A 23,927-nucleotide genomic window follows, 5' to 3' on the forward strand; every position below is an offset into this window, starting at 1 on the left:
TTTAATACCAGTATGACATCAATGGATCATTCAAAGGGGCTGGTCGATAAGTCCTCGGCCCACTGTACACAGTTAAAATCACTTGTCTCCAACCTAGATTTAGTGGATGTCTGGAGGCTTAGGCATCCGGGCCAGCGGTCGTATACCTTTTTTTCTCATTCCCAGAATACCTATACAAGGATTGACATGGTGTGGTGCAGCCGCCAATTATGGGACCAAGTGGCTGAGTCACATGTGGGGTCCATATCTGCATCAGACCATGCCCCAGTGGAGCTTGAGCTTAAGGGCCTGACAGAGGAAAGGCGCCAAGTTTTTTGGAGATTAAATGAACTAATTCTGGGGGATGGTAGGGTGCGGGAGGATATACGCCAGGACATTCAGGATTACATGCTTATGAACGATACTGGTGAGGTTCAGGATGGTACACTGTGGGATGCCCTGAAGGCTGTGGTGAGGGGTCATCTCATTAAGTGGGGAGCACGGAAAAAGAGGCAACGAGAGCAGAGGGAATTGGATTTACGGGCACGACTAGTGAAGCTGGAATGCCGTCACCAGGAGGGAGGTTCTGGGATAGTCCTGAGAGAGTTAAGACAGTGCAGGGCGGAATTAGAGAAATTGCAAGTAGAACGCGTGGAGTTTTTACGTACGATACTACAACAAAAATTTTACGAATTTGGGAATAAATCTGGACGGATGCTGGCTAATCTTCTGAGGCATAGACAAAGGAGCCACACAATAACAAAAATTAAAGGGGCAGGAGACAAGATGTACTATGGAGATGGAGAAATTAGAGATCAGTTTGAAAAATTTTATCAGGTCTTACACCGTAGTGAGAGGGGGGCAGAGGGGGGAGAAATCAGGAAGAGTTTAGGGGAGTTGCACCTCCCAAGGCTGTCCAGTTTGGAACGCAAACAATTAGAGGCCCCATTCCATCTTGAGGAGATTCAACGGGTGATTAAGGGTCTCCAAGGAGGGAAGGCGCCCGGCCTGGACGGATATTCTGCCAGGTTCTATAAGACTTTTGTTGGGGAGGTGGGGCCCATATTGCTGAGGGTTGGGAATGCGTGCTTTGCTGGCCAATCGTTGCCGGGGAGCATGCATGAAGCAGGGATCTCCCTGCTTTTGAAACCAGGAAGGGACCCGGCGGTGTGTGGCTCCTATCGCCCCATCTCACTGATAAACCTAGATGTTAAGATCTTATCCAAGGTAATTGCTGATAGGTTAGGAAAGGTTCTGCCTACGCTGATTCACACTGACCAATCGGGGTTTGTCATGGGGCGGCAGGTGGCAGACAACATTAGACGCACCCTACATGTTATGTGGGTAGCCCAACAGAGGGGGATCCCAGTGGCTTTTTTGAGTACGGACGCAGATAAAGCGTTCGACAGGGTGGAATGGCCCTATTTATGGGAAGTGCTGGAACATCTGGGGTTTGGTCAGGGGTTGATAGGGTGGCTACAGCGGTTATATGAGCAGCCAGTGGCTAGAATTAAAGTCAATGGGGGTATACACCAGCTTTCCAGATTGAACGGGGAACTAGACAAGGGTGCCCGCTGTCACCACTGCTATTTGCACTCTCGATTGAGCCTTTGGCTCAGAGGGTGCGGGAATCAGTTGACATTCCAGGAATTATGATAGGTGGTTCTGAACACAAATTGGCTTTATTTGCTGATGATGTGCTATTCTTTGTAAACAATCCGGGGTTGAATCTCCCTATATTGTTGGCAGAGTTGGAAGAGTTCAGTAGGCTTTCTGGTTTTAAGATAAACTATGACAAATCTGAAATGATGGGGGTGTCCATAGCACAACATAGGATGGAAGAGCTCGCACGTAAATTTCCTTTTAGATTGCGGAGGGATAATATTAAATATTTAGGAGTTAAAATACCTGTTCAGATCCCTCAGCTATACCAGCTAAATTACATACCGTTATTCCACCAAATACGTAAGGATATGGAGGGTTGGATGGGTAAGTGGGTGTCCTGGTGGGGAAGGATAGCATCAATTAGGATGAATGTATTGCCTAGACTTTTGTTCCTGTTTCAGACATTGCCGGTAGCGGTCCCTGGGAGGGAGTTGAGGATCCTACAACAAGCAATATTGAAGTTTATTTGGGGGGGCAGAGCTCCGAGGCTCAGTAGGAAGCTGCTTTGGCGGTCGACAGAGTTGGGTGGGAGAGGGGTACCGAACCTTGAGTGGTATTATTGGGCAGCACAACTGAAACTTATATCCACGTGGGGTCAGGAGAAATGGTCAGTGGTAGCATACATGGATCAGGAGATGGTGCAGCAGCATGGCCTGCAGTCAGTAATATGGGCATCCTCAACTTACCCCACTATTGGCAGGCTCACTACCAATCCGTTTGTTGGGCATTTATTGACACTATGGGGTTCCCTTAGGACACGCTTTTGGAAAACTAGAAATACATCTACATACGCTTATATTCGGGGGGAACCCACATTTAGGGTGGGGTTGGGAAATCCGGTAGCAAAGAGGTGGGCTGAGAGGGGCATATTGAGATTTCGAGATTTATTAGAAGATGGGAAAATGAGATTGTTTACAGAGCTCAAGGAAGATTATGGGGTTTTGGATAGGGATAGATTCTTTTATTTACAGGTCCAACATTACATTCATACACAAGGATGGTTACGAAAGGATCCAGAGGATCATGAAGAATTAGAGAACTTGTGGGGCTCTCTGGGAACAATGAAGGGAGTTATATCTAAGCTGTATAAATTTATAAGGGGTAGGAGTTTTGAGAAATGTTTGTATATGACTAGATGGGAAAGGGATTTGCAGAAGGAATTAACAGTACATGAGTGGAAGGCCATTATTTTGGAAGTTAACAAAGCATCGACATGTGTGTTGTTGAAAGAAAATGCCTTCAAGGTACTATCGAGATAGTATTTTACCCCACATAGGCTGCATGTGATGTTTCCAGGGGCCTCACAGTATTGTTGGAGATGTTTAACGGATGTGGGAACCTTTTTACATATTTGGTGGTCCTGTGGGAAATTACAAGTGTATTGGCAAACTATTACTGCAAAGATAACTGCCCACACAGGCAAGAACTTTTTGTGTGAGCCTCAGTGGTGCCTGTTGGGCTTAGGGAACAGACGAGGAGCTAAATGGCAAAGACGTTTGAAGAGGATGTGCTTGACAGCTGCAAAGAGTGTCATTGCTCGGTTTTGGAAACAGCAGGAGGCACCAACAGAGCAAGACTGGCTTCTAAAACTGTCCCTAATTGAGGAGATGGAGAAACTAACTGACAAAAGGTTAGGAAATTATAATATGAACGATGAACTCTGGACACACATAAGAGCCATGACCCAAGTGAGTTAGCAATAGGTGTGTGAGGGGAGAGGGGAGGGAGGGTAAGGGGGGGTTGGGGAAGGGTGGGGGGGGGAGAAATAATAAATTAAAGTTTGTATTTGTTCATTTGCAGATTTATAGTTGCTTAATAAGAGAGAATGCTTAGAATGAGAGATGTATAGCATTGTATACTATTGAGGAAATATTCAAATGTCTGCTTTGAATTGTGGAAGTAATGTTTATTCTGTTGTTTATTAATAAAAAACTATTGAAACAAAAAAAAAAAATTATTTAAGTGGTCAGTTTGCTATCAACATCTATACAACATGCACAATAAAATTAAGATACATTTAGGCTTTAGCCATGTACCACAGTGCACAGTTGTGGACCATGACAGAAAAAGAACACACAAGATATAAAATCTTTGCCAAATTAGGGGCCATTTGGAAAAAAAACAAAGTGTTTTGGGGAAGAAAGGCGGGTTACAATGAAACAATTGCAGTTAGATATTTTCTTCTCTTACCAGGGTCCATTTTAGTTCATTTCAGTGCAGCATATTTTAATCAGAAACAGTTTTCCTGTGCTTTGGTTATACTGACATCTGGTGGAAATTTGTGCTGCAAGGAAATTCCATAAATCGCTGAGCACCAGGATTGAGGATGCTGTTTGAGTCCATTTAAGTAATGTGGAAGTAAGGGGCTGACAAGACAATCGTAGGCAATGTCTTTCTACTGGACTAATTTTTAATAGCTATAAACACACTATCTTTTAGGTTTGTGGTTTTTTATTTTACTTTAATTTGAGTTTACTGATTATTCTGATACACATGGATAAGAACTTTCACTGCATATACATGGCTAAATAATTTGATGCATTCAAGCAACAATTCAAATAGCTGATGGAGAGAGGTGTTCTGGGGTTTGTTTGTTTTTTTTTAATTACTAATAAAAAAATTAAAATATAGACTTCCTGAACCCTTTCTATGACAGATTAAAGTGGGCCAGGGAAACCTGATGAAAAAAATACAAACTTCCATGAAAAACTAATCAGCTAACCCTGGTGGGACTTTGTCACAGTCAGATGAACATCTCCGATTCTGATTTAATTTAAATGAACATCTGATTCTTATTTAATTCAATTCTAGTTTCAGCATTTATATTCTGATTCACCAGAATCCAGTTCAAGGTGGATTTCTGAACAGGTTAGCATACAATCATCCAACATCACAGGCGAGATAACATGAAATATTATCATCAATCACACTATAAAATATATTAATAATCAGGATTTATAAAAATACAGATCATTAAAAATATCATAAAATTCTATATAAATCAAACGATCATTTGTTAGTCAAGCCAAGTTTTCCTTGCTTGTCTAAATTTCTATGAGATGACTTACCTCCCCCACCCCACCCCCGTTTACTAAGCTGCTTTAGTGGCTGCCGTGCGTTAATGCCGACATAACCCATTTACTTTGAATGTTTGAATGAGTTGTGTCAGCACTGCCGTGAGGCTCAGTAAACAGGAAGGGGAGGGTTAATAAATAACTGTAGAGAATGCCATTGCCAAGATCCATTCCCAGTTAGAGTCCTTTTAAAAGTATCCTGAAATCTAATAGTTTTCACAGAAGGGATTTGCAACACCAGCAAATCCCTTCTCTGAAAACTATTAGCCAAACTTGCTTACCCACTCCTACTCTAGCTGAGATCACATTCATGCACCTTTCTGACTTCTCGTGCAACTGTTAGTACTCCCATTCTCTAACTCCTGTTACCCCATCTATATATTCTACCTCCACTTACACCCTACGATGTCTATTAAGATGTAAAGTAAGGCTATCCAATAATTCAAAATAGGACATTCTATACAAAAGCAAAATAAAATAAACTCAAGTCCACTATTTGAAGATCCTAGACTCTATAAAAGAGGAAATATTTTTTAGGAAAAAATAATTATATAAAGAAATTAAACCTGACAGATTACAGAATGCCTTATTACATTTTAGAGCAAATAATGATGATGATATTAACTAGTAGTCTTTTGGCTACTAAAAAGTCAGTAAGATGAGAAGGCTCAAAAAACACATATTTAACTGACTGGTAACAAACTACACGTTTACATGGATAGCGTAAGTAAAAAGTAGCATCAATCTGAATAACTCCCAGTTTAAGTAATATAAACTGGTGATGTCTCTTCTGATTTTCTCTTGACATCTGGGAAAACTTGAATTTTAAGTCCATAAAGATCTTATCCTTATTTTTAAAGTACATTTTCATCAATCAATCTTTATCTGGAGCCAAAGCAACCGTTGCCAACAAGGTTGATGCAATTGCTGTTTCAGAGTCCAAAGACTGCCGATACACCTAAAGGGACATCATTTTGTTCTTCAGTCAACTGACCTTCCACCGGTTTAATCAGAAGATAATATGTTTGAGAGAAAGGAGGCATAGATTCCTCTGACACTCCAAAACTTTCTTTGATATATCTTCTAAGCATTTCCGTAGGAGTAATAGAAAAACACTCCAAGAAAATTTAAGAAACGTAGATTACTTCTCAAAACTTTTCAAAAGTTTCAGCTTTTCTCCTCAAACTCACTACATCCTTAATCACAGTTGTTTGAATTTCTTCAGCAGTAACGAGTTCTTTCTCCCATTTCTTTATTTTTTCAGTCATTTTTTAAATATCAGAATCAACAATCTCCAGTCTCTTTTTAAAAGATTGCGTTTCTTACTCCAATATCTGAATCTGGGGGCACAAAGCTTTACCCAGATTAACAATTAGAGCCCATAGATTAACAAGAGTAACTTCAGTCAGTTTCTCAGTCAGAAAAGTAGGAAAGAGTGAAGGCTGTACCTGTTGAACTGATAAAGCAAAAGCACTCAGGTCACTAAATGTAATCAAAGAATCTTCCACAGGACCAGATGATCCCACAGTAGCCATTTGGGAGTTCAGAGAAACTGAAATCCCCCAGTCCTCTGCTGGATGTAGTTGTGCCTCATGTCGTTCCAACGCTGCACTTCCTGGCTGCAAAGGGGAGGGCGCAGTCAATGGAAAGCTGGCGCTCTGTGAATGCAGGGGAGGCGCTGTATGGTTGGGACTCAGAATGACATCTAGCCCTAGTGCCACACTGGATTCTCCACTCATCGAAGTCGTTGCAAGCGGGCAGATCTCTGACCTCATCGACACTCCTGTTCTCCACAGAAACAATTCCAAAACACCAGCCGTCGGCGTGGGAAGTCAGCGAAAGGCAACAGTGGCAGCCAGACTTACGCTTCGGCATTCTGAGGAAAACAATCACAAGAAGCAGTGGAGATTCCAATCACATCAGGTTCATGACGCCATCTTGGATCCTCCCTCCCCAGGGCTGCTTTTAACTCCTAGCTCTTATTCACTTGTTCAGTACCAATGTCTGTTTTAATCATTCCCACCACAGTGCTGCGTACGTCTAGTAGCGCTTTAGAAATAAGTAGTAGTAGTAAGTAATTCCCTAATCCCTTATTTGTCCTGTTTGTCTTGATTAAATTGTAAGCTCTGTCGAGCAGGAACTGTCCCATATGTGTTTAACTAGAAAGGCAGTAAATACAGAATCTAATCATAACAATAATAATAATTAGTGTACAGAACTGCGTATGTCTAGTAGTGATATAGAAATAAGAATTAGTAGTAGTCATCATTGACCATTGTCAAATAAATATTCAATAATCTCAAATAAAGCAACAGACGCTTTAAAGAAAACCTCCTTGTTGGGTGCTTTTGCTAATTATGGCAGAATTGTACAATTTGAGAGAAGACTGTCAAACAGAGAAGAGATCTTACAACATGCTTTTTAGCTAGAAGGCATCTAAATGTGCACAGAGTTTAGAAACATGCCTTTTACTGCCAACATGAATAGCTCTTCTTTTACAGACTTGAGTGGCTTTGACATGCATTCTAACGTTTTCTTCTTTGGTATAAGAGATTTGTCCACTCAGAGGTAAACACAGTGGCACATTTTGCTGCTTCATAAAGGATTCTTCTCTTTCCAGCCCCTGCATCACTTTTATATGTGCCGGGAACATTAGCAACTTTGTATTGAGGTCTACTCAACTGATTACTAATGACACTGTAGGATGCCCTGCTTGAGAAAAAGTTGCTCTTTCTGACCTTCAAACTTTATACATTACTATTATGACCATACCTGGATCTTATATGGTCATCTAGGTACACTTTCAAAACAACTGTTGCACCACTTATATCATCATGTGCCCCTGTCCAAACACTGGCAACACATGGCATTCTTTGAATATGTGGTTGGCAGAACATAAGATTGCCGTAGACAGAATCATCACTCTTCTCTATTAGTTGCACATTATCAAGAATATCTATTGACATACTTTTTTGGTGCAATAGGGACCTCTGAAAATGGGCGATTGCTGAAACATCACACTGATAGCGAGTGTATCATCTAGAGATAACCAGACTGTAAGTGACATGCTTTCTGTTGCGAGACGTTTTGCCATATGCAAGCATTTTGGAATCCAAAAACCTATGCTGTAGTTGCCAGTGACTTACTATATTCATATAAACATTTTATCTGAATGTGAAGAGATTTTAAATATGTTTGCACGTGGTGACTTAGGACTTACAGGGCAACACTGGGGAATAGGATGAAGAGCAACCCTGCCTAACTTAAGCTGTGATTATTCATTCCAAATCCCCATTCACTCTCTTTTGAAGCACGCTGCACGTGATAATAAAAGTGCTGGAGGCAATGAGCCACACTTATTTTATTTTTCTGATCTGCTTCTCTGGTCTGTGATCGGTTAAGTGTTTTGCCCCATTTTTGAGAGCAGCTATGGGTGAAAAATTTGTAGTAGCCTCTCACCAGCCAGGCACTGTAAACTTCTGAGATGTGGAGGTTACTGTATATGGGGCTGGAGTAGAAACTAGGCCTAAAAGACAAGAGGAGGAGAGGGAATTTGTGAGGTAAAGAAAGCAGAAGACAACTGGCCAAGGGATAAACAGAAAAATACTCATTAGTAGATTGGGTACAGAAAAAACTGCACAGGCCATACTATATTTATAATTCTAGCCGATATAATACAGCACACCGCTGGAAAAAAAAATCCTACGGTATGTCAAATGTAGAGCATTTGTACAACACAGAAATATATTTATATGGGACATAACAGCTATATATGACAGTTTGAGAAATGGATGCTTCTACTGATTATTTATAAGCAGAAACTGATGAAACTGGAGGTATTGCAAATGTGAGCTCTAATTCAAGGATTTAACAGTCTGAGCAGGAAAGATAGCTTTGATTTCCCTCAGAATAACTCAGTTACAGACATATCTCTCCCATGTCCTCTTGCAGTTTGCCAAAACAATTTCAAGCGCATCTCATACTCTAGGTTTTCTTGACCGACACTATAAGCATCACACCTATGTTATTTGAATGTTCTAATGCTATTTGAATGTCTGCATCTGCAGCAGACAGGTAGGAGGATTTTCTAGGGGGACACTATGGCAACAGGGGTTGGTAAAGCTGGCTGGGTGAGTGGAAATGCAGGGAGCCCAGCCTCCAGAGAAGGGGTGAAGTAATAAAAGGGATTGTGAAAAGTGGATCGGGTCTGTGATTGCCTTACCCCTGCCGAGACCCTGAGTACTGAAGGGGAATCAACATCCCAAAGGGTTTGGACTCTGGAGTAGCTGGTTGCTGGAAACCTCTGCCAGGGGGGACAGAGTAAGTTGCCAAGACCTGAGTACCAAAGGGAAATGGAGGAGTGGAGGAGTGGCCTAGTGGTTAGGGTGGTGGACTTTGGTCCTGGGGAAAGTTCGATTCCCACTTCAGGCACAGGCAGCTCCTTGTGACTCTGGGCAAGTCACTTAACCCTCCATTGCCCCATGTAAACCGCATTGAGCCTGCCATGAGTGGGAAAGCGCGGGGTACAAATGTAACAAAAAAAAAATCCTAGAGCTGAACAGATGGACTTTGGAGTAGTTGGTTGCTGGAAACCTCTGCCGGGGGGGGGGGGGGGGGGGCAGAGTGAGTCTGAGTAGGGTCCCTGTCAAGAGGATTCATAAGCAGGAAGGAGTGCCTGGTGAAAAAAATGACACCCCAGGCAGGAGGGACATGAGTGCAGAGGAGCCTCATTCCTGCTAGGACATGTCAGCTACCCAGAGGATCCCTAATCGAGGATGGGACTTTGGCCTCTGTTGCACTTGAAATGAAAAAATGGGGATTGGTTTATGAACTGTCGTTGGTTTTATGTTAATCCAGTAAAAGAGTTTGAAGTTTACCTACTGAGACTGCTGGTCATTATTTGACAAAGTGGGCCTTTTGCATCCCCCAGGGTGGAAATACCCTTCAGAGGATTGTCTTTGGCCCCGGCCTGCGCCCAGCTCATCTGAAGCATAACTTGTTTTGTGAGCCCTGGTCCCAGGTAACTAACCTGGGGAGCTCAACCAGTGGCCCTGACTGAAGGGGTAAAACCAGGGTTACACATGTTTAAGGTGTTTCATTTGTATTGTGCTGACATGTTAACATATTTAAATATATTATATGAATGTTCTTCCACCTGCCTATTATGCTGCATCATTTCAGTTATATGAATGTTCTACTGTGCAGTTTTAATGTATATTTCTCATACTATATCATATCACCATTATTGGTAGAATTTAAAATTTGTTTATATCCAAGTTTACCTCATTGATGGTATTTAATGCTTACATAAGTACTGTCATACTGGGAAAGACCAAAGGTTCATCAAGCCCAGCATCCTGTTTCCAACAGTGGCCAATCCAGGTCAGAAATACCTGGCAAGATTCCAAAAAAGTTCAAAACATTCTATATTGCTTATCCCAGAAATAGTGGATTTTCCCCAAGTCCATTTAATAATGGCCTATGGACTTTTTCTTTAGGAAGCCATTCAAACCTTTTTTAAACTCCACTAAGCTAACCACCTTTACCACATTCTCTGGCAACGAATTCCAGAGTTTAATTACACGATGAGTGAAGAAACATTCTCTCCGATTCGTTTTAAATTTACTACATTGTAGCTTCATCGCATGCCCCCTAGTCCTAGTATTTTTGGAAAGCGTGAACAGAGCTTCACATCTATCCGTTACACTCCACTCATTATTTTATAGACCTCTATCATATCTCCCCTCAGCCGCCTTTTCTCCAAGCTGAAGAGCCCTAGCCACTTTAGCCTTTCCTCATAGGGAAGTAACATACATACATAGTAACATAGTAGTCGTCCCATCCTCTTTATCATTTTCATCACCCTTCTCTGTACCTTTTCAAATTCCACTATACCTTTTTTGAGATACGACGACCAGAATTGAACACAATATTCAAGGCGTGGTCGCACCATGGTGTGATACAAAGGCATTATAACATCTTCATTTTTGTTTTCCATTCCTTTCCTAATAATACCTAACACTGAGCAGAAGGTTTCAATGTATCATCAACGACGACATCTAGATCCCTTTCTTGGTCTGTGACTCCTAACATGGAACCTTGCATGACATAGCTATAATTCGGGTTCCTCTTTCCCACATGCATCACTTTGCATTTGCTCACAAACGTCATCTGCCATTTAGATGCCCAGTCTCCCAGTATCGTAAGGTCCTCTTGTAATTTTTCACAATCCTCCCACAATTTAACGACTTTGAATAACTTTGTGTCATCAGCAAATTTAATTACCTCACTAGTTACTCCCATCTCTAGGTCATTTATAAATATGTTAAAAAGCAGCAGTCCCAGCACAGACCCCTGGGGAACCCCACTAACTACCCTTCTCCATTGAGAATACTGACCATTTAACCCTACTCTCTGTTTTCTGTCTTTTAACCAGTTTTTAATCCACTATAGAATACTACCTCCTATCCCATGATTCTCCAATTTCCTCTGGAGTCTTTCATGAGGTACTTTATCAAACGCCTTCTGAAAATCCAGATACACAATATCAACCGACTCACCTTTAGCCACATGTTTGTTCACCCCTTCAAAGAAATGTAGTAGATTGGTGAGGCAAGATTTCCCTTCACTAAATCCATGTTGACTGTCTCATTAATCTATGCTTTTGAATATGCTCTGTAATTTTGTCCTTTATAATAGTCTTTACCATTTTGCCCGGCACCAACGTCAGACTCACCGGTCTATAATTTCCCGGGTCTCCTCTGGAACCTTTTTTAAAAATCGGCATTACATTGGCCACCCTCCAATCTTCAGGTACCACGCTCGATTTTAAGGATAAATTACATATTACTACTAACAATAACTCCACAAGTTCATTTTTCAGTTCTATCAGTACTCTGGGATGAATACTATCCGGTCCAGGAGATTTGCTACTCTTCAGTTTGTAGAACTGCCCCATTACATCCTCCAGGTTTACAGAGAATTCATTAAGTTTCTCCAACTCGTCAGCTTCGAATACCATTTCCGGCACCGGTATCCCACCCAAATCTTCCTCGGTGAAGACCGAAGCAAAGAATTCATTTAATCTCTCTGCTACGGCTTTTGATCATTTTACTATTGTTACATTGTTAACACAGTTGTAAAGTTGTTTGTCAAGTTGTATTTTCTGAAACTACTGAAAATGATATAGACGGAAACTCTCTTATGCAAATCTCTACCAATAGCACACTTGCATCCTGTATTTCAGCAGAGCATACACTAACTTACACTACATATCCTCTAGTTAAAGAGAATTATTCATAACTGCAATACCTGATACAAGAAAGCAACATTATACATTTCTGTTGTGAAAAAAAAATGTAAACCTGTGGATGGATTTCTTACTGATCAATCACTACTACAGGCCCTTTATCTGCTGTCATTGACTATGTTTCTATGTTACTGAGAAAGAAAGACAGGGTAGAACCCAGGAAGCTTCCTGGCTACTAAGATCCAATTTTGTGAACATGGCAACTAAATTACCCTATTTACAAGTTACATTTTCTGAAAGTATACTAAGGACTGAAGGTACTGGGCATTTTTCCAAAAATGGGAAAAATCCTTAGATACATCAGATGTGGATTAATGGATTGTAAGCAGCACAGTACAATTTTCTCACATACAGTACAGATATTCCCTCACCTTTCACATCTACGGTAAATGTAGTATTGCACTGAGAGTATCATAGAACACATTTGTATATAGATTTAATCTGTTTCAGAAGACATAACTTACAATAGAATTCTTTATCATGCTTTCCAAAAGAACATTAAAAAGATCTAAGCAAGTTTTCCTGCGGAACCAACCAACCTTGCATTGTTATTCTTTGCAAGACTGCATCATTTTCTTGTGTGGCCCCTGTATTGTGGAATGCACTCCCACGATCTTTGCAGCCAGTGCCTTTCTACATTTTAAGCATCTTTGGAATTGCTCTCCCTGAGGGTTAGAGGACTTGACGTTTTGGGGTGCCTGTTTGTCCTATTGGATGATTGTTTATAAGTATGAGTGTGCTTTTCTATTGGAGTTCCTTTCTTTTTTTGTTGATTTTAATTTTTTATTGTACACCCTGTGCTTTCTTGTGAACTTCAGCGGTATATTAAGTTTAATAAACAAACTGTGTGGTTGGCATGATGGTGAATAGCTAACTGCCCTGTTTGTGATGCCAGTGTTTAAACATAAAGGTGTATAAACCTGCAGAGTGGAAGTTGTGGCTCTGTCTGCCTTGTTGAACAGACTGAAAGGACCATGGAGGTCTTTATCTGTCATTATTCACTCTATTACTATGTCACGAAAAAATAAATTCTTACCTGATAATTTTCTTTCCATTAGTCCCAACAGATCAATCCAGAGACTTGTGGGTTGTGTCCCTCTATCAGCAGGTGGAGATAGAGAGAACCTCCAAGGTTTGCTATATGTGGACCTGTGCAGCCAAGTAAACCTCAGTATGAACGATACCAAAGTAGTGGAATGGAAACAATAGAAAACTCTCCTGACATTGTCAGACCAAATGCCCAACATACTTCCACCACTTCCAAATGTACTTCTTTTTATTATTTAATCAAACGAAGGAACCTTCAGAACAACGAAACCCAAAAAAACTAACCAACTGAAACAAAATCGCAGACAGTAAATCCAGTGGGGGCCTCTGGATTGATCTGTTGGAACTAATGGAAAGAAAATTATCACGTAAGAATTAATTTTTTCTTCCATAGCATCCCACAGATCAAGCCAGAGACTTGTGGGATGTACCCAAGCAGTCCTCAAGTAGGGCGGGACACCCCCAACCCGGCAGAAATCACCGACAAGCCAAACACCGCATCTTGCCGAGCTGCTACACCCACCCACTAATGACAAGTGAACGAATGAACCGAAGCCCATGTAGCGGTTCTGCAGATATCTTCCAGAGAACCCAAACGGGACTCTACATAGGAGGAAGCCTGAGCTCACGTAGAATGAGCACAAATTTGCGCAGGGGCTTGCTTGCCCAATGCCACGTAGGCTGAAGTGATGCCCTCCCGCACCCACCGGGCTATGGTGGCCTTGGAAGCCATACGACCCTTCTTAGTGCCTCCAAAAAGGACAAAGAGATGGTCAGAAAGACGAAATTCATTCGTCACCTCCAAATACCTGAGAAGAGCCCGTCTCACGTCAAAGCAATGAAGAGCCCGGAATTGCTTGGGGTAATCTTCCCGGCGAAAAGTTGGTAAATGCAGGGGCTGCACCAAATGGAAACGAGAAACCACCTTGGGCAAAAACGAAGGAACTGTCCTAATCAATACCCCCGCTTCCGTAAAACGCAGGAAGGGGTCTCTGCAAGAGCGAGCCTGCAACTCTGAAATTCTCCAAGCCGAAGAAATGGCTACTAGGAAAATCGCCTTCAAGGTGAGATCCTTAACCGTAATCCCCGATAAGGTTTAGAATGGAGGATGCTGAAGCACTTTGAGAACTAGATTAAGGTTCCAGGATGGCAGAACTGGCACGTGCGGAGGACGCAACCAATTTACGCCCCTCAAAAAATGAACCACATCCAGATGGGAGGCGATCGACACCCCCTGAAGCTGGCCTCTAAGGTATGCCAGAGCTGCCACCTGCATCTTAAGAGAACTCACCAAGAATGACTTCTGTACACCTTCCTGAAGAAACACGAGGATAACCAATACCGAAGCCACTGACAATCCTGAACTTGCACACCACAAATTGAAGGTACGCCACACCCGAGCATAAGCTATTGAAGTGGATCTTTTCCGAGCCTGAAGCATCGTAATGATAACCGCGTCCGGATACCCTTTCCTTCTCAACTTCGCCCTTTCAAGGGCCAGGCCGTAAGACCAAAGGGGGAGGGATCCTCCATGATGACTGGTCCCTGCAGCAAGAGACCGTCCTGCGCCTGGAGCCGGAGAGGACGATCGAACAGGAGCCTGACCATATCGGCGTACCAGGGACGTCTGAGCCAATCCAGGGCCACCAGGATCACTCGACCGGGATGACTGGCAATGCGAGTCAGTAACCTACCCACCATTGGCCACTGGGGAAAGGCACAGAGCAGGCCCCTGGGCCAAGGTTGTAGAAGAGCATTGATGCCTTCCGAGCCCAGCTCTCTTCCCCTGCTGAAGAAACGGGGAACCTTTGCATTGAATGCGGTTGCCATTAAATCCATCACCGGCATCCCCCAACGGGAAGCTATCTGATCGAAGGCAAGAGGGGAGAGTTTTCACTCCCCTGGCTCCAACTGGTGACGACAGAGAAAGTCCACTTGCACATTCTGTGACCCCGCTATATGAGCCGCCGTCAAGAGAGAGAGAGATGAGTCTCTGCCCAACGGCAGATCAGAGCCGCCTCGCGCACTAGTGGTGCACTCCTGGTACCCCCCTGACAGTTCACGTAGGACAACCTGCCCCCAATAACCGGCTGGAGATGGACCAGGGCCCCATCATTGGGCGGACCTGGCTGCGGGCTGGTTTCTGCTACCGGAAAGGAAGGTCCACCTGTCACCTCAAAAGGGCTGAGGTCTCTGAGAAGACCTTGCTCTCTGAAAAGAGGCCCCGCGACCTGGACGGTAACGTCATGTATCCCTAAACTTAGGTCTAGGTCCTGCCGGTCGCACAAACTTGGACCTGTCCTCCGGGAGGAACTGGCCCTTAGAGTCACCAAGGCTCTTCACAATCTGTTCTAGGTCTGTCCCAAACAAAAGCTTTCCCCTAAAAGGAAGCCTTGCTAGCAATGACTTAGAGGCCACGTTTGCAGCCCAATGCCGCAACCACAGCCAGCAACATGCGGTGACCGCTAGGGAAACCTCCTTCGCCGAAGCCCTCAAAAGATCATAAAAAATGCAGGGTCAAGAATTTGGGCTGCAAAAACCTAAGGGAACGGTACAGTTTAGGGGGAACAACTTTTGTGCACCAAAGAGGAGCGGGACTTGGGTGTGATCATATGTGAACTTAAGGTGGCCAACAGGCAGAAAAAAGTGAAGGCAAAAGCTAGAAGGATGCTTGGGTGCATAGGGAGAGGTATGGCCAGTAATGATACCCCTGTATAAGACTCTTATGAGACTTCATTTAGAATATTGTTGAACAATTCTGGAGACCACACCTTCAAAAAGATATAAACAGGATGGAGTTGGTCCAGAGGTCAGCTACTAAAATGGTCAGTGGTCTTCATCATAAAGCATATGGGGACAGACTTAAAGATCACAATACGTATACTCCAGAAGAAAGGTAGGTGAGGGGAGATATGAAAGAAACATTTATATACCTATGCAGCATAAATGCACAAAAGGCAAGTCTCTTAATTGAAAAGGAAGCTCTGAAACCAAGGGGCATAGGATGAAGGTGAAAGGGGATAGACTCAGAAGTAACCTTAGGTAATATTTCTTTGTGGAAAGGGTGGTGAATTCGTGGAACAGCCTTCCAGTGGAAGTGATGGAGATGAAAACAGTATCTGAATTCAAGAGAGCTTGGGACAAGTACATAGGATCTCTAAGGGAGCGATAGGGAGATTAGATGGAATAGATGGGGAGACTGGATAGGCTTATGGTCTTTATATGCCTACAATTTTCTCTGTTTCTATATTTACAGTGTTCTATAAGTTACACAAACCACTGTGTACCCCACACATGCTCTGCTCAGACACCTCCCCTGTGTATACGCACCTACAAACTACAAATTATGTAAGATATGTGTATAATTATAGAATAGCGTTTGGGCAGAATACTGGCATATCCATATGTGCTAGTATTCTAAACTACTATGCGTGTAACTGGCACCAAAATGTAAAGGGTAATTCTAGTAGGTACTATCTGCACAGCATCTTTAAAAATCAGTGGCTACAGGAGTTACATTTTTAATCGACTATTGGTAAACATACAGCTCCTTTTGAATATGGACCCTACTTAATAAAAAAATCAGCTCTTATGCATGAACTTCTATTACCCCATCTGGTTCACAAACATTACCTGCGTATAACATATATAAACTACTTTGGTTGTACCACAGAAAGGTGGTAAAATCAATGACCCTGTACAGATGTCAACCAAGTATCACAAAAAAAAAGGCGAAAAAATCCAAACCACCTATCTACTCCTTCACTTCCAAACATTTACTAATATAATTGACAAAATAAGAGTTTGTAACCAGCAGAGGTAAGAGATTGAAACAAGTAAACATCAACAGATTCTAAAGAGCCTTGTTCTGTATTTCTCCACAGCATCCCATTAAATCCCTCCCCCTCTCAACACATATGCACATTTCTGTTAAATTCCAATCTAAGTCACCATATTTATAACTACTACTACTACTTCTTATTGTTTCTATAGCTCTACTAGATGTACGCAGCGCTGTACACTTGAACATGAAGAGACAGCCCCTGCTCGACAGAGCTTACAATCTAATCAGGATTAATAATATGATGGGTCTTCTGACAATTCAAACCAAGACTGGTCACTTTCAACCATCTTGAGATTAGTCCCATGATCTCAACTACACATTCAAGCAGGATTACACACTTTTTACAGGAAGGTAGATCATGAGGTCACTTAAGGAGGGGAACTAAAGATTGCACAACACTAATGACAATATGGATCCTTGAGGAATATCTCCTGAAGATGGAAACACTTGTAGCATTACCTAATGCATATCAGTTAAGTTGGGAGCAGCAGATAAGTGGAACTAAATTTCTGGAACAATTGTTTTTATCTCACTTCAAGTGTGTATGACATATTTATATACACTTCTGATAGTTTGTACCCCTGAAGCAGCCTGAGGGCGAAACGTGGCCACGTCGGGTATTGTTCCAATAAATGCATTGATTCCACTCTGCTTTGTTGTTTTATATCGGCCATTTTGAGATGGCCATGTGCTTTGAAAATGAGCCCCTTCAACATACTTCCCTTGTCTAAAGATTGTGCTACTACAGAATATAGGTCTGATCGGTTGTAACATTAGAAAATTGCTCCACCTCTCTTCTTATTCCAGAACATTACTATTTGATACATCTCAAGTGGGAACCGTTAATTTTACACTTTTCAAGATAGCAAATCAGCAACATCTCAGCTTACCTAACATGCAGAGTTAGGTAGCAACTGAGGAGGAGTTAGAGCTCATACTTTAGAAAACAATTCCTTAGGTCTATTAAGTGACTTAGATATTTGAAAAGTAAGCAAATAAAAGTTTTGCTAATGAGGTTGCATCCACTTGCAACTCCACACTTGGAGGATGATATATAAATTCACCAACTGTTAAACTCAAGGGCAAGAGACTTATGCCCATCAATATTTATCTCATAGATTTGTCTACAGTTAAGGGAGCTATTTTTTGCAAAATGACCAAAGTCGGACTTAGACATCATATCGAAAATGCCCCTCTATGTAACTTTGTAAGTCTAAGTGCTTTGAAAATACTCCTCCATATCTGTTCCCTTTATAGTCCTATCTGTATCTGTCCTTCAGCCACACACACTTTCAGGGTTATATTAGAACTCCCAACTTGTAACTCACCCACAAATAATGCTGCTGTTTTCTGATGAGTCATCTGGTTAGGGTCAGCTCCAGCTTTTAAAAGGATTTTGGCACTTTTGACACTTCCACCTTTAGCAGCAAGATGCAGTGCAGTCCATCCCTCAAACGTTTCCGATTTTATGTATGATGGAGAATCACCTAAAAGATTATTTTAAAATTCTTCTTAGATCAAGTTTAAGATAGGAAATCTTCCAGTACAGATGAATTTGTCATTGTGCAACTAATTCTTTAAGTGCGTCTGAGGCAAGGATTGACACCGGATGCACATACTACATGTTATATGGGCTATCCAGGTATGACCACATCTCTAGTAGATTGAAGCATTTGCATTGGTTGCCAGTTGAGTTCAGAATCAAGTATAAAGTTTTACTGCTTGTCTTCAAAGTGTTTATCTACTCCTACCCTAGCTAATATCCAAGCACCTTTCTGACCTCAAGTGCAACTTTCTTAAATTAATTCCCATATTTTCCTACTCCTGTTACTCTCTTACCTATCTATATGTTCCATCTTTGCTTATACCCTGTGCTGGTTATTAAACTGATGGCTTTGGAGGGCTTAGAATTTTCAGATAATATTGATACTTACAATCATAAATTATATGGCAACTTCTACTATTGTTCCTCAGAGTTAGAATTTGCAATTTCAGTGGTTTAAAAATCTAAATAAAGCACCAGCTTCACTCGTCAGCCAAAAGCAAGTCCTCCTACTAGGTAACCTTCAGAAGCTATCATTTGAACTCAGAATTAATTCTCTCTTGTCACTAGAGAGCATTCGAAGTACTGTTTTACTCAATTTACTGACTCGATAGGTCAGAATTACTGATAATGAGACTATATATGAAAATAATGGTACCCCTCATTCTCAAGAGAATATTAAAAGGTAAATATTAGTATGGAAAATAAGATGAAAATGAATAAATGCTTGTCTGCCCTATATGTTGAAATGTTGTACTGACAGCTTCAGGCCTGCTTAGTAAGTAATGTTCTTACCAGATACTGGAAATTGTCACTAGACAATTGTCACGGGTTTTGATTATACCGATTTGGACGTCTCTGGGAGAAGAACGTCCATCTTCCGTTTTATGTTGAAAGATGGACGTCCTTCTCTTTCAAAAATGAGCCCACTAGTAACGTATGGAAGTTTGTAAGTCTAAGTGCTTTGAAAATGAACCCCATGTTATACTAGGATCTTAACAAGGCCTTTGACACAAGTCTGTATAGCCAACTAATAAATAAACTGAACATCATTGGTATGAGGCCCAAAAGAGACTGACTGAATTAGAAACTGGTTGAGTGGGAGGCAACACAGGGGCAGTGGTAAATTAAATTCACACCAAGGAAAAGGTATTACTATTGATATGCCACAAGGACTGGCTCTTGGTTTAGTTTTATTTTTTTTCAATAATTTTCTATAATAAGAGGAGCTGCTAATACCAAAGTCTGCAGTAGGGTAGATAACCAGAAAGGTGTAGAAACATGAGGAGAGAACTAGTGGAGCTTGAAGAATGATCCAGAGTTTGTCAACTAAGATTTTATGCTACAAAATGCAGGTCATGCATTTGAGTTGGAAAAACCCGCGAGTGTGGTACAGTACAGACAGCAAAGTTCTTCTATGCAGAAAGAAGTACTAGACCTGGGGCTGAGTGTATCAGAGGATCTTAAGATGGCCAAACAGGTACAAAAGGTAACAGGAAATCCCAGGACGACACTTGAAGCATTAGGAAAGGAATGGCCAGCAGGAAGGAAGTGTGATTGTGCCACTGTATAAAACTCTGGAGTACTGTGTAGAATTCTGGAGACCACACCTTCAAAATGATATTAACCACAATGATCAACGGCCATTATAAAGCATATGGGGACAAACTTAAAAGATCTTAACATGTATATCTGGGAAGATAAAGCTATTTAAATACCTATAAAGTATAAATAGCTAGGAGTCAGGCCTTTTTCAGTGGAAAGAAGGCTCTGGAATGAGGAGTGAAGAGATAAGGGTGAAGCGGGTAGAATCAGGAGTACTCAAGAAAGTATCTCTTTACTGAAACAGTAGTGAACATGTGGAATAGCCTCCCAGATGGGTGGCGGATACAAGGAAAGTATCAGAAATCAAGAAACAAGGAACAAGCACCTATAATATCTGAGGATGAAAGGGTTATAGAGACTGGATTGTTGGTTTGGATGGGCAGATTGGAAAAGCCATATGCTTCCTTTTTGTGTCTCTATTTCTATTGTGTCCATCTTCCTGTCTCAGATGTGGCACCTTTTAGAAGTGGTATTTTCCTTTGGTAGGTTGAAGAGTGTAGCTAAGTTAAACTCAGTAAAGGAAGTAAAAAGGTTTTGGGTTTTTTTGAAGGGGGATAAAGATGAAGAGAGAAAAACTGCAACAAAAAATGATAAAAGCAAACAACTACAGGAGCTTTGACAGACTTAAAATCAAGTTTATTTCATAGAACAGAATGGAAAAAAAATAGATTCCTCTACAGACAAGACACAAAACAGGACACACTTGCTCAAAAGCTCTTCCAGCATATCCTAAGCAAGCTACTCCATCCTGGTACTGCGTGGCTATTTCATTCTCTTTGTCAATAAACTGAATTCTCCACAGAGTATGAAACTTAGGCCAATCGTGCTGCTGTAGATTTACTTTCAAAAACACACAAGGCCCTTCCATCAGATGTCTTACAGAGCATTTAAACCCATTTAGCAAGCATACAGATGTTACAAGAAGGTAACACACCAAAGTATAAAAGAAGATGGCAATCATGAAAACCAGAAAACAGCAGATAGTGGTTGATATTCAGTGATGTACCTAGCTTGTTCGTCACCTGGGGTGGGTTGCCACTGTGCCCCACCCCGAAGCGCATCACCCCACCACCTTTCCTCCTAGAAAGGGGGTACACGAAGAAGGTGTGCGGCTGTCGGCTCATGGTGTCCTGCCCCTGAAGATAAAGTAACATCAGAGGGGGCAGGGGACCAACACAGCCGACAGTCTCGTGCCTCCTCTGCCCACCCTCTTGCTGCCTGCACCTGGGGCAGACTGCACCCACCACCCCACCCTTAGTATGAAACTGGTTGATTTCTTTGCTATTCAGAAAAAATGAGGGTGAGAAGGGGAGCCAGAGGCTACCAGTCAAGTCCCTGTCAAAGTGGCCTTACTTGTTTGAATTAGCAGTCGCAAACATTCACTTGAATCATGAAATGCCGCTTCATGAATGGGCATCCAGCCTCTGTTATCACGTATATCAATGCTCCGTCCCTGTTTAAGGAGTCTCTGTAAACATTTTGTAGCTCCCTTTCTTGCTGCAAGGCCTACAGCAGAGCAGGTATCCAAGTAATCTTCTGTAAAGTCCATTTGGGGAGTTTCTATATAATAAAACAAATGATATTGAAACAACCTTAAAACATACCATGGAGAGGATTATATAAACACAGTTTGCTCAAGGATAAAAACTTTTTGTTGAGATTCATTTATTTATGTATTTTCAAGTCTATTTAAAATCTGTTACCCCGCCACAACGGGAATCCCATCTGAGCAGCTTACTGGGCAAGTCACTTAACCCTCCATTGCCCCAGGTACAAATAAGTACCTGTATATAATATGTACGCCGCATTGAACCTGCTATCAGTGGGAAAGCACGGGGTACAAATGTAAGAAAAAATAAAATTAAAAAAATATGCTAAAATAAAGAGGAAGAGAAAAAAGGAACGCAGTCAGAAGTAGAAAACAGAACTACAATTACCGACAGGAAAAGGAAGGAACGAAGGAAGAATTTCCAAACTGCATACTATGCTCTACACACAAAAACAGGCATAGAACCTCACATACAAGGGTTAAAACTCCTAGGCGTAACAATTGAACGCAATCTTAATCTAGACTGCCATGTAAAAAAACATCATAAAGAAAATGTTCTATGCAATGTGGAGGCTCAGAAGAGCAAGTCCTTTCTTCCCAAGAGAGACATTTCGTGTATTGGTGCAATCATTGGTTCTGAGCCATTTGGACTACTGTAATTCCTTATACACGGGATGCAAGGCACAAACCATCAAGAAACTCCAGACAGCCCAGAACACCGCAGCCAGATTAATATTCGGCAAGGCAAAATATGAAAGTGCCAGACCCCTTAGAGAAAGCCTGCATTGGCTCCAACTGAAAGATCGTATTGCATTCAAGATATGTACCTTGGTCCATAAAATCATTTATGGAGATGCCCCATCATACATGTCAGACCTAATTGACTTACCAGAGAGAAACAACAAAAGTTCATCACGCACCTGCTTAAACCTTCATTATCCCAATTGAAGAGGACTTAAATACAAGGTCCTGTATAAGTACATTTAGTTAAAATTTTATGGTGAGAATACTAAAAGAAAACTTTAAGACAATCCAGGAATAAAAGACCTTTAAAGTCAAAATGATTAAATATTTTGACACCCGACAGGACTTAAGAAAGATCTGGGTTTTCAAGCCCATTATAAACCATAAAATTCTACTGTTTTGTCACCATCTTATCTTAGAGTTACCATATGTTCGGTTTTACCCAAACATGTCCTCTTTTAGAGGTCACTGTGGATGTCCAGGTGGGTTTTTACAGCCTGCCCATTCATATGGGTTTGCGGACAGACAGGCTGGAATCTCCCTAGACGTCCCCCCAGAGGCCTCAAAAACAGGACAAGTCTCCCACTTGCTAGAACTGGTGCTGCTTCAAAATGGCTGCCGAGACTTCAAGCAGTGGCCTCGTAAGACTTCCAGAAGTCTTACAGGGTTACCGCTTGAAGTGTCAGCTGCCATTTTGAAGCAGCGCCGGCAGCAAGCAGGCTGTGGCATCAACAGGCAGGAAAGAGTGGTGTCCTTTCCTGTCCCAAAGAGGCCACTAGACCACCAGGGAACCATAAGGTAAGGGAGGGAAGGGAATGTGGAACGTGGGTAGAGGGTGGTGTGGGGTGGTGTGGGAGTTGTTAAAAAAATGTGGGTGGAGGGAGGCTGGAAAAAGATTTGTGGGAGGGGAGGAAAATATATAGAAGGGGATGGCTTTCTTTGGGGGGGATCGTCAAGGTGACTGTGTAGGGTGGGAGGGAACGTGACAGAAGGTGTGGCTATTGGTGTCCTCTTTTTTTGGTCAGGGCAAATATGGTAACCCTTTCTTATCTACTATACATCTCTCCATGTCTCTCATCCACTCCCCCCCCCCCCCCCCCCTTCCTGTAAGACAGTCATTGGAATGTTTCGGTGTTTCACTTATATATACTGTTATTTATCAACATTTGCTTATTCTGATCTGAAGATGGGTTACCTTCAAAAGCTAATCAAAAAATATATTTAGTCCAGTAAAAAAATGTATCACCTTACTTTCTTTTCTAAGTTTTGTTTTATTTCTATTTATTACCTTTAAAAGTGCTCTAACACGGTTCACGCTACTCAAAAAAAAAAAAACAAGCAAACCCTCCCCCCGATTCCCGAACAATCACGTCTATAGCACAATGAGCTTACTACTCACACCACCATCCACCTCTATCTCGGACACCAAACCAGACGCTTTCTAGCTTTTCCAACCCCAGGCAAACACTTCCCAGAGCTTGGAATTCCACGCAGCATCCACTGCCCCACTGCACAAACATAAGAAAAAAACGAAAATAAAATTAGCGCTTCCTCTTCTTCCGCCATTG

General features: G+C 41.8%; 1 protein-coding gene across 3 annotated transcripts in view; it reads right to left on the reverse strand.

Annotated features, from left to right (window-relative positions):
- The window catches only part of ASB3 (ankyrin repeat and SOCS box containing 3), a 129,273-nt gene extending 105,375 nt beyond the window's left edge, over nucleotides 1–23,898 (reverse strand). Inside the window, exons 1-3 of one of the 3 annotated variants that reach the window (XM_030194619.1) lie at nucleotides 23,759–23,898; nucleotides 21,420–21,626; nucleotides 18,247–18,405 (exon numbers count right to left, since the gene is read on the reverse strand). In XM_030194619.1, coding sequence (XP_030050479.1) covers nucleotides 18,247–18,405; nucleotides 21,420–21,615 — 355 coding nt within the window. In that variant the 5' untranslated portion in view covers nucleotides 21,616–21,626; nucleotides 23,759–23,898. Of the gene's footprint in view, nucleotides 1–18,246; nucleotides 18,406–21,419; nucleotides 21,627–23,647; nucleotides 23,676–23,754 lie in introns of those variants that run through there. The other 2 variants (XM_030194620.1, XM_030194621.1) reach the window with 2 other exon arrangements.
- Nucleotides 23,899–23,927: the final 29 nt, after the last annotated feature.

The sequence above is a fragment of the Microcaecilia unicolor genome, chromosome 3, assembly GCF_901765095.1.
Source record: "Microcaecilia unicolor chromosome 3, aMicUni1.1, whole genome shotgun sequence".
Lineage (NCBI taxonomy): Eukaryota > Metazoa > Chordata > Amphibia > Gymnophiona > Siphonopidae > Microcaecilia > Microcaecilia unicolor.